General features: G+C 37.3%; 1 protein-coding gene across 1 annotated transcript in view; it reads left to right on the top strand.

The window, feature by feature from the left end:
• The first annotated feature begins 1,060 nt into the window (after positions 1-1,060).
• The window catches only part of LOC117382474 (nck-associated protein 5-like), a 229,866-nt gene continuing 219,433 nt past the window's right edge, over positions 1,061-11,493 (top strand). Inside the window, exons 1-2 of the mRNA XM_055227102.1 lie at positions 1,061-1,133; positions 1,203-1,308. Of these exons, the coding sequence (XP_055083077.1) occupies positions 1,099-1,133; positions 1,203-1,308 (141 nt within the window). The 5' untranslated portion in view covers positions 1,061-1,098. The remainder of the gene's footprint in view (positions 1,134-1,202; positions 1,309-11,493) is intronic.

Raw genomic sequence — 11,493 nt, 5'->3', positions numbered from 1 at the left:
GTTAATTGGAGACAGAGTCGATGAAGCTGGAAGCGCGCCCATGCTCACTTCCTATTTCAAATGTGGCGGCTAGCACGTTCGCTATGCTCATTTATAGATACAGTCTGTGATTTGGGGTTAGGTGCAATCAAATGGCTTGTAAATCGAAAAAAGTTGTAGAGTAAACTTTAACAAATGAATCAATATTGAGTTAATTAAAAGTCTGCTGGAAGTAGGTCTGTGGGTCAAGTCAATACGCCTGATGTGTGGATACGGCAGTGGATATTTGGTTTAAATCTAAAGCACAATAATGAACACATAACATACATAACATTGATTCTAATTTCTTCTTTACATTATGTTAAAGCTACACTTTTAGATTTGTGTGGGACTTGTACTTTTTTTCTTGTGTGTTAAGCTTGCATGGGCCAATAGTTCGGGTGTTATTGCCTGGCAAGTCCAAACTGATATCTCTGTATTTTTTTCCTTTATTTTTTCTTCGTAACCTGCCATATTTGTTTTGATACGGACAGACCATGCATGTCCCTGATTGGTTAATCCACCGGTCAGTCACACCCAACTGAACTCACTGACATTCAGCATGGATCAGAATCACATCCTCGTAAAGAATCGGAGAAATGTGTGTTCTGGGTCCCAGGAAATGTTTTTTTTATTTTTATTTACACCGCAAAAATATGTCTAATCTTTGGTAAAAAAAAAATAAATAAAATAAAATAAATAAATAAATATACAATAAATAAAAATAAAATAAAAATGCTCTTCCTAAATCTTTAAATTTCAATAAAAACTGACTTGTGCAATGTTTAAATACAGTTCAGCCAGCACGCCTCCACTATAATGTCTAATAAATAACCACACTTATACCAATCCCTGTGACCTACAATAAACTTTGACCCCAAAAGAGGAAGTACAGTACCTGTCTGCTCCCTGACCACTCTCCCTATCCACTGCTATAACCTCTCCACTCTTTCTAAAGGAGCTAGCATGCGTGAAGCGAACTGTTTACTTATGGCCTATCCCATGTCCGACTGGTTCCCATGCCGGCTAAGACAACACCGGCTAGCATAGCGCTGGGCTGGGCTAGCATGTAACAGATGGATGTCTAGTGATATTCTTTTCTCTTACGATCACAGGTGAAGCTTTAACGTGTGAGCTAGCAAGATAAGAGAGCTGTTGGCTAATGTTTTTGGGTCACGTTACAGGGAGACGAAGGTGTGTACGTCGCCGCGGGGGATCAGAGCGAGAATGAACAAGCGCTGGGAGAGGAGGGAGCACTTAAAGAGACTGGCTTTGGACAGCGGACTGCCGGTAAGTACAGGTGAAAGTATGTTAGCATGCATAAGTTTGATATTTGGGATTTATTGCTATACAAATATGACAAGACTTGTTTGATGTTTATTGTTGGGTGACATATTATTGTGGTGTTTCATGTCAGATAAGGATAAGAAAGGCATTGTTGATATGCAAATGCTGTGGTGTGGCTAGAGCTGGTCACTAATATGGAAGATTATGCTGTGAAGTACAAAAAAAAATTGGATCAGTGCATTTTATAATTGTTATTTCATATTAAATAAAGGCGCTGTACCTGATTTTTAAAAAAACGTAAAACTGAAGTAGTTCATTTTAAAGGGCCCATATTACGCTGCTTTCTGAGCTGTGTTATAATGTTGTTTCCTCGTCACAAATATACCTCGAGTTGAGTTTTGTTTCATTCGCACATGTTTAACACACAAATCCCGCATATTTAGGCTGATTTCTTCTCTCAAACTAAAAATTCTATTCCACTTTGTGATGTCATGTGGTAATACAGGAAGTTCTCCACTGTGTTTTTAAACTCCATACCTTCACTAGAATTTAGATGATTTTTAGCCCTGGAATTGCCAATCTCTACTAAACAAAACGTAAAATGTAGCTGTTAACTTGAAAACTACCACTTGATGACATCACAAGGTGGAACAGAGCACACGTGTGAATGAAACAAAACAACTCCAGGTATGTTTTTGATGAGGTAACAACTTTATAACATGGTTTAAAGCTCACAAAAGTCAATTTTGTGTAATATATGACCTTTAAACTGTTTACCTCACTTACCTTATGCAATCTGAGTATCCTTATTAATCACCACGATGAGTTTATAAGCGTGTTTCACAACGTTCAGAGACCAGAGCGGAGTTTTATCATCACGGTAACAGTTGCAGACCATCGAGGCTCTGTGTTGGCTTTATGCATACAACCAATGAACGCTAACAACAACTAGAATGCTAACACACACTTCCTGCATTCTCAGACACTAAAATGCTTTATAATTAGATGCAGACAGTACACAGCGGTCTCTTTTTGACCTCATGAGATGCTTATACGATATAACTATACTGAGGCAAGACAAATTTTGCTCAAATACATGAGGAAAAATCTGGTGCAGAGCCTTTAATTTGAATCCTAATTTTAGTTGATTTAAAATGTATTTCTTTGTATTTGTAGCTGAATATCAACTTGAATCAAATCCAAATTGTGCTAATAGAGCATTGTATTGCGATACATGCCCCTTCAATGACAAAAGCGTTCTGTTTTGGAACATTTTTATGCAGCGGAAACGAAAAGTTCTCCATCACTGCTCTGGCACGGCTGTTTTTAATATTTAATTAGCAAACTGTACTTCAGCCGAAAAGCAAGTCCACAAGTCCATGTTATTGTTTACAAGGTCACATTAAAATCCTATTGTTGCTTTCTGGGAATACAGAATTCATCAACTTGTCTGAGGAAAGTAGGTGAATTGAAGTATATGATATAGGCCTTTTCACACCAAGTAGCCCTTAAGAAAATATTTTACTTTTTCCTGTTTTAGACCTGGTTTCAAGCTGGTGGTATTCAGAGTCAAAATTAGGGCTAAAATAGATCTAAAATATTGTAATGTGATATGATATTTTGTGTTTAGTTCAAAGTTGACACCGAACGTTATATGACAAATGCTCTGCTAATTTAAACACAAAATAACCCAAAGGAGAACAAAAATTTTGATTAAATTAACTCTAAATTTAGCAAACATAAGGACTTTGGAGAAATTTGCACCACCAGTCATACATGTACCATTACCTGAGAAACACTGCTATAGACAAAATGTATAAAGCTGATTGTTGATATTGCTACATTTTTAATTTAATAAAATAACCATTACAAATCAGAGATAACTTGGAAGTAAAATCAAATCAAATGCACCACTAAGTCTGTATCAAAAATGGCACTGAATAACATGGCAATATGATATCCCAATGTAAAATCTTTCCATATTCTCTATGACAAATATGCAGAGGGAACTACAAAGACCATAATCCTTCTCTGTAGTCCACATAATGAATCAACTTTTATTATGAATCAAGTAAAACTAATCTGACAATATGAAATAAGTGTTACGACACTAAAATTCTGATAATAAAGAATAGACTCGACACTCAATACCGATTCCAATACCACGATGATAATAAAAAACACTCTTTATTTAGATAATAGAATGTCATTTTCAACATTAAATCATAGTACTTTCTTTTATATTCCCATGTGGCCTTATATCTGTGTACTCCCTCAGTCGTCCAGGTAGGTTCCATAGTGGTCCATGGGCTTGAGTATCTAGTTTGGTACCGATTAGTATCTGATTTTCGATACTTTTGTCAACCCTGACAAAAACATACATGCGTTTTTCAACTCTTGTCACATGGCAGTAATTAAAAGGTTAGATTCCTGTACTGTTGCTGGTCCCCTGTAGACACATGACTCATTGGTTTGTTTGTAGTGGACTTCCCGACTGCCGCATTTGGGTGACACTCCGTTTTGGCCCGTGACGTTCTGCAGGCTTTTCTGTGCATTCTGGCCAACGTCGCTAACGCCGCTAATGCTACACTTCCTGTATGAGGCACGAGTCCACAGGAAATAGACGTTTACGTTATAGGCCTCGTGTAAACACTACAGCGGGGAGGAAGTGACTGCTGTTGCCTTTTAACACTCCCATGAACCGTACTCATTTCAACGGAATTTGCCGCGAGCCCATATTGTGCTTTTTTTTTCTCTCAAACAGAAAACACTCTGTTCCACCTTGTGATGTCACATGGTAATACAGGAAGTGCTCCACTGTGTTTTTAAACTCCATACACCTTCACTAGAATCATATAGATAATTTCAGCCCTGGAACTGCTAATCTTTACTGCACTAATGGTAAAAGGTAGCTGTTAACTTGAAAACTACCACTTGATGACATCACGAGGTGGAACCAAGCCTTTTGAGCTTTCGAGATGTGGACAGACTAATATTAAATAGTTACTCAAACGTGTGAATGAAACAAAACAGGACAAAACAGGAGAGTAAAAATGAAAAGCCTGATATGAAGTATGCACACTTCAAGGACCCCAGAGTGCGTCCATAGAGCATGACTAACTTCTGTGCATTTTAATAACCTCATTAGACCAGGGCAGGGATGACAAGGTCTTGAATGACAAACAGGGCAAACCACAACTCAATAATAAACAGCGGAGATTGTTGGTGGCAGTTGTGGGAGTAGAGCCATCAACCGCAGCCTTAAAGGTCCTATATTACACAAAATGAGCTTTAAATCATATTATAATGTTGTTACCTCCTCAGAAACATACCTGGAGTTGTGTTTTGTTTCATTCACACATGTTTAAGTAACTCTGCATTATTAGTCTGTCTGCATCTCCAAAGCTCAAAACGCTCTATTCCACCTTGTGATGTCATGAAGTTGTAGTTTTCAAGTTAACAGCTATGTTTTACCTTTTATTCAGTAGAGATTGGCAATTCCAAGGTCTATGTGATGAGGAAACACCATTATAACATAGATCAGAAAATGGCGTAATACGGGCCCTTTAATATATGGACTTCCTAAGTATTTTGCATTTTCCCATGACGACACACATCAGACAAAAGCCCATGTACAAGTATCATATTTCAAAACTGTTCAAGTGCATTTGATCGCCGCCGCTTTTATTATAACTATACATAAAGGCATGGAAAGTAAATATTTTGTCTTTGCACAACACAATGCATCTGAGCTTTGATGTACTTTGTAGATAAAGAGGCAGTATTACGCAGAATGTTTAGTTGTTTTGCTTTCCACCATGTTTCAATGTTGCATCAAAAACATGTCTGAGGTGGTTTTATATGTTACTCATGCATGTTTGAGTAATCTAGCAATCTCTCCCGGGCCTTATTCGAACCCTTCTTTACGGTTAGCTGTAAGATTCTGTGCAGCGCTCCGCCAACAAACCTACACATCTATCTTGTTTTATTTTGCTCTAAACTAACTCGATAATCCTGCATTCTTACTGTGATCAGACTCGCCCCTTCACTGATCTGCCCAGTAACTTGTCTATGGTGGCGCCCCTCACTCGTCAGCATGGAGATATACAAGTTCAATGCCATACCGTGGAACATTCAAGCCAAGCAAAAACACCTCCATTGAGACAAAAACGTAGCGCAGTGACCATCCATTAGAAAAGTTCCGTACTGCACGTTTAACTGGTTTACTTACATTACGAAGCGGTGTCATTTTCCAGATCGCTATGGTAACGTGCTCTGAAAGCCTAACCCGTTTTCTTAATTGCATCACAAAAGATGGTTAGTTCTAGATAGTCCGGTTCGGAGAGGCAGAAGTAATCACGTACTGTAGCTCTGGTTGCCACGGTAACATGTTAGTTTCTGTTGCTATAAATTAGATGCACATTTCCTTTCGATTGCATATTTAATTTCATGTAAGTAAGTTCATGCTATGGGTGGTATGCAAGGAGCCAGGAAGTCCACGGTTCGAGTGGTGGTCTGTAGGAAGTGAGACGCAGATACGGTTGTTATTACAGACATCTGACCAAACACGAGGTCCCCCAGGGGAGTCCCGTTATCACCGGGTTCAGGAAGGGCATCTGGGGCACTGGCGACGTTTTATAAGCCTGGAAGTGTATTATCAAACAGTTTTTGGCAGGTCTTATCCCCGCTATGAAGAAAAGCGTTACTGTTTAGTTTGGGATATACAAGGGAACTCTTTATATGGTTTGGTGAGAGATCGTCAATCATCTTTTGCTAATGGTGACGCTTGGTTGAGTTACAGGTCAGATCTGCGGAGATGTGAGACAGCTTACAGTGAGAATATATGCTTTTCGAGGTATTTTTGAGCAATTAAAACACCTGTAATTGAATAAATACTTGTCTGTATATCTGTAATCCCGCATCCAGGTCTGATCTATAGCAAAAGACGAAAAAAGCGACTTGGATGAGCAGCGGAACGTCTTCACACCTACAACGATTTGTCCAGTTGACCGATTTAAATTTCATCTTTTGCTATTCTGGATATGTTTAATGCCATACTGGGGAACATTCCAGGCAAATACTGGCCTCTTCATGAGACTAGCATGTGACCCTATGTGACTATGTAGGCAAAATTGTGGATTTATTTTCTAATTCCAGACCTGTTCTTAGCCGTTGCACAGATTCCAACTGAAGACATCCAGTTTGTTTGAATAGATTTGATTTAATTAGATTTGCACTGTTGAGTCTTTTTACAGGTTGGGTTAATAATCTCACTAAAATGTAGTTAACACATAATTCAACCTGTCACGATATGACATTTTGAAGCACGATTTTTTGCTACAGAGAAATACAGTGATAAACAATGATATTTCAACTACTTTATAGCACTGACACAAAGCAGGAGAGTCTCAGTACACACGTTTTTACATATACAGTGTCATTAAAAGGCCAGCAGAAGGAACTAATAAAAGCCATAGATACTATTTACTCAACTCTCCACAGCTCAAATCTCACCTTATTACATAAAAATAGCAAAAAATCTCCCCACTTTTGCCAAGAAATTGTACACATGATAAATATTGAGCCCCAAAATATAGTCATATCTTCATAAGTTTTGCAAAAACTCATGCCTAGCTGTCTCTAGTTCATTTTGATCATTTTGGAGAAACGTATATATGATATGATGTACGCAGAGGTAATTTCACAACAGTTAGCCAGCAGCGGTACTGCAAACAAGGGCCATAACTCGTCCAAATTGCACAATAGTTATGATTAAGAAAAATAAATGACAACACCTTTATTTTGTTAAACGAAGCTTGAAATGGTCTGAAAAGCGTCTTCCTTGCGTGTAATTTGGCTCTGGATTTTGGATGCAGTTTTCCGTGTTGATGACATAGGTAGAAGGATTATTCCATTTTAGAATTCAACACTATTTCCTTTGTTTTTGTAATTTTCTTCAAATTTTTTGGTTCTATATTAAGCAAATCTGACTTTTTTTGAGCTTTAAGCCATGTTAGAATGTTATCTCATCAAAACCCTACCTGGAGTTGTGTTTTGTTTCATTCACACATGTTTGAGTAACGCTTTATTATAAGTCTGTCTACTTCACCAAGGCTCAAAATGCTCTGTTTCACCTTGTGATGTCATGACGTGGTAGTTTTCAAATTAACAACTACGTTTTACCTTTAGTTTTGTTATATATGTATTTTAACTCACAATTAACACAAAAACAACAGGGTAAACACTATTTGTGTTTGTTGTCTTATTGTAAATATTGATTTTGTACTTACCGCTCAAAGAGGTAGGATGGGGCAGGGGTCGGAGATGCAGCATTTAATATAAAAATATGTAATTATGTAAATGAGATTAATACACATGATCAATATTATAAACCTACAGTATGTATGAGCATCAGTTTCCATATTGGGAGCTTTTTTTGTGTGTGTTTTGTTTTTCTTTTAAAGTTTTTCTGTAATAATTTTTATCATTTTATTTCATATTTCATTGTTGCTGTGAGTTTAAAAACAAAGTGGAGCACTTCCTGCATTCCCACATGAAATCACAAGGTGGAATGGTGGAGTGTTTTCTATTTGAGAGAAAAACTGTGTAAATATGCAGGTTTTGTGTTAAACATGTGTGAATTAAACAAAACATAACATTGGGTGTGGTTGTGATGAAGAAATAACATAACATGGATCAGAAAACAGTGTAATATGGGCCCTTTACCTAATAATAATAATAATAATAATGTAATCTAAAAACATGAAAACGTGTCAAAAGGACTTTAAGTTACTGTTGGACATTCCTAACGCGATTAAAAGCTTAAAAATTCAGTTAAACAAAAATATTCCCACATGACAGCTCTCGGACCACCCAAACCCTAGAATGGCATTTATCATTGGAAGGACAGATCAGCTGACCTCTCTTCCATCGCCGCTCCTATCACCCTGGTCTACGCCTCATTGACTTTGCATAGAGCCTGGGTGTGCACATGTGTTTAAAGCATCGGACCGCCACGTGTTTTTGTGCGTCCGGGCGAGAGGGAATTTTCCGAGTGTCATTAAACGCCTCTTGAGTGAAATGAAAGCGTGTGAGTCAGCACGGGGATTGAATGGTAAATGGGTTAGGTCTAAATCAGATTAGAGAGACATGTATATATAGATAGATATATATTTAGTGGGAGTAGGGTGGTGTGTGCATTACATAAGACGGTGCGGGTTTTAGCGTGGTTGGTGCAATGCTGAAGAAGTCATATATAGGTTAAACGTTTGAGCCAAATGGAGCGTCATCACCTATTCTAATCAGTAGAACAAACTTTTTTTTTAACGCAAATTGATATTTTGTCTTGTTAAAAACAAATAAAAATGGCTTTCAATATTTCAATTTCAATATCTTCCTGAACAGAAACAAAACAGACTTAATCATTGCCATTTAACCCAATGAAATAGTTTAAAAAAGTATTCCACATGCGCCAAACCACCCGCTTTTACTGACAGTTTTTTTCAGCAGACTTTTTAATAGAGAAGTCTACAAGAGCCAATCCTCTAAGAGACAAGAGCACATCAGACCTGTGCTGTGTAACCCGCACTGGCTCCTGTTTCATATCGATGTCAATTCAAATTGTTATCGATTGGGTATAAATGTGTCACTCTATGGGTCCTCTTTATTTGAAGGAATTACTGCAGCCCTATACTCCACCCAGAGCCCTGAGGTTAGCTGACCAGCTCCTGCTGACTGTGCCCAAAGCCAGGCTCCAAGACCAGAGGTGATGGATCCTTTTCGGCTACATCAACTCTGGCTCCAATTCACTTTCTATTGAAAAACTGTCACCCCTCTCCATAACTGCTGCTGTCATTTTGGTCTTAAAATGTTCGTATTAACCCACTCTACATGATCCTGGTATTTTTTATATTGCTATTGTGTCCGTAAATCAAGAGATAAACATTAATAACAGATGGAGCGACCCCCCTAAGGTCACTTTGCTAGCGTTAGCCACAGGTTTGATTGACAGTATTGTTAAGCACCCGGTCCCTGCCAAGTCAGTGGTGCGGATGAGAACAGGCGTTACCTTCAATAGCCTTGCTCCTGAGTTTCTATCTTTCTAGCTTCTAGCTTGGAGCTGAACACTCACTCCACTTCTTTACACAGTCTATGGTTCTTACCCAATTTACTTAATTTTAGGACCTAACTTCATATAAACATTTGGATCATTATTCTAATAAATGTACATCTTAATTCCTAAAATATGATTTTTTTTCTTTTCTTCACAAACAATGCATCGTTTTGCCTTCAATCTATAAATATTTTAATTTCCACTTGTATTTTATTTGTAAGCCTTTAATTTTCGACATGACAAATTCATTTTCAAACATCATCACACCAATATCGTTACAACAAAATGACATCAGATTACATGGCTCGTTAATCTATTCCATTTCCCACATGATTAACTGCTTCATCATCGGCCAATCAAACGCAAGCTCGCATTTCTACTGCAAACTGTCTCTTCAAGTGTCTATAATACGCCTGTTTCTATATTAAATGAATGAGTCAGCACTGCGAGCGTTCAAAGCGCCATAGTACAAATGGGTGACTTCTGAACCGGGTTACGGAGCCATGCGAGGCGTAAGTGGGGCAGCGTATGATTACATAACCGCGGCGTGTTGCTGGGCCGATTTGCAGCCATATTTATTTTTATCATGGTTTAGCGCCGGAGGATGAGAGGAGGAGAGAGGGAGAGAGAGGAAAGACAGGAAGATGACCAAAGAATGGATGTTTACAGAAGTGGGTCAAATTCGATGCCAAGATTTCAAATATAGATGAAACGGGTTACTTTCATGGTTAGTTGTCAATTAGTTTGGAAATTAATTATAAGCGCTACCCCCATTTTATTATATGATCAAATAAAACCAATTACATGGACCAAATGGAATTGATAGCAATGTTAAAGCTCTTAGGGTTGTCAAAAGTATCGAAAATCACATACTAATCAATAATAAAACTAGCATCGAAACTAGATACACATTTGAGCAGGTATCGATACTACAAAGGTCACATTCACAAAACAGAAATGAACCTTTCCCGAATAGCTTTAGAATGATCTTGAGCTGCAACTCTACAATCTATAACCAGCACTAGTAAACCAGGCAATCCAAAAGTGCAAAACATCACAAAACCAAACTAATGCAATGACAAACAATGAAAGAATATCACTATGGAAAACAAAAAGTAGACGACACAAAGATCTATACGCCATAAAAAGTAGAAAACACACAGAGAAGTCTATAAAATGTGAAAAAGTCAGAATCAGAGTGAAAAAATCTGAAATGAAAAACAAAATAAAAAAGCAAAAATTATGCATCTTGAAATACAAAAATAGAACACACAAAAATCTATACACCATAAAACAATAGAAAATGCACACAAATCTGTAAATAAGAAAAAAATCTACGCACCATCTAAAATAAAAAACTCTTATTTCAAAAAACTACAATGAAAACAAACAGAAAACAAAATATTTAAAAAACTAAATTTATGCATCTAAAAAATATAAAAAATCTATCCACATTGAAAAACTAAAAGTAGATCATAAAGTAAAAAAAACCAAAAAACAAAACAATACAAATTGAAAAATAAAATGTAGAACACAAATAAAAATGATTAAAATCTGTGCACCTTGAAAACCAGTAGAATACTTAAAAAAAAAAACTAAATCATACACCATAAATAACAAAAAGGTACAACAAATAATTTAAAAAAGGAATATGAAAAACCAAACCTTAAAATTTAAATAACACTAGTAAAACACAAAAGATAGTTGAAATCTGGCCTGAAACTTTTTAGATGAATGAGTGGTGAACGTATTCATTTTCTGTGATGGAAACGACCTTGCCGAGTCACGACCATAGACTGTATGAAGAAGTGGACTAAGGGTGTGTGGCGTCACCCGTAGCATTTGGCTACAGTCAAATGAAGCTCATCGAGACTAGCGGTTATAGAGGCGAATTTGGAGCCGAGTTCGACATTTGGAATTCCGCCGTAAGTATTATTGCAACCAAAAGGGGGGTGACAAGATTTCAGTGTAAAGTGAATTGGAGCCAGAGTCAGTGGAGCTGGAAGTGCGCCCATAATCACTTCCTATTTGGAACGTGGCGACTAGCACGTTAGCTATGTCCATTTATGTATACA

The sequence above is a fragment of the Periophthalmus magnuspinnatus genome, chromosome 2 (assembly GCF_009829125.3).
Source record: "Periophthalmus magnuspinnatus isolate fPerMag1 chromosome 2, fPerMag1.2.pri, whole genome shotgun sequence".
NCBI classification, from domain to species: domain Eukaryota; kingdom Metazoa; phylum Chordata; class Actinopteri; order Gobiiformes; family Gobiidae; genus Periophthalmus; species Periophthalmus magnuspinnatus.
Note: the sequence above shows the minus strand (reverse complement) of the source record. Positions and strands in the feature narration are given on the sequence as shown.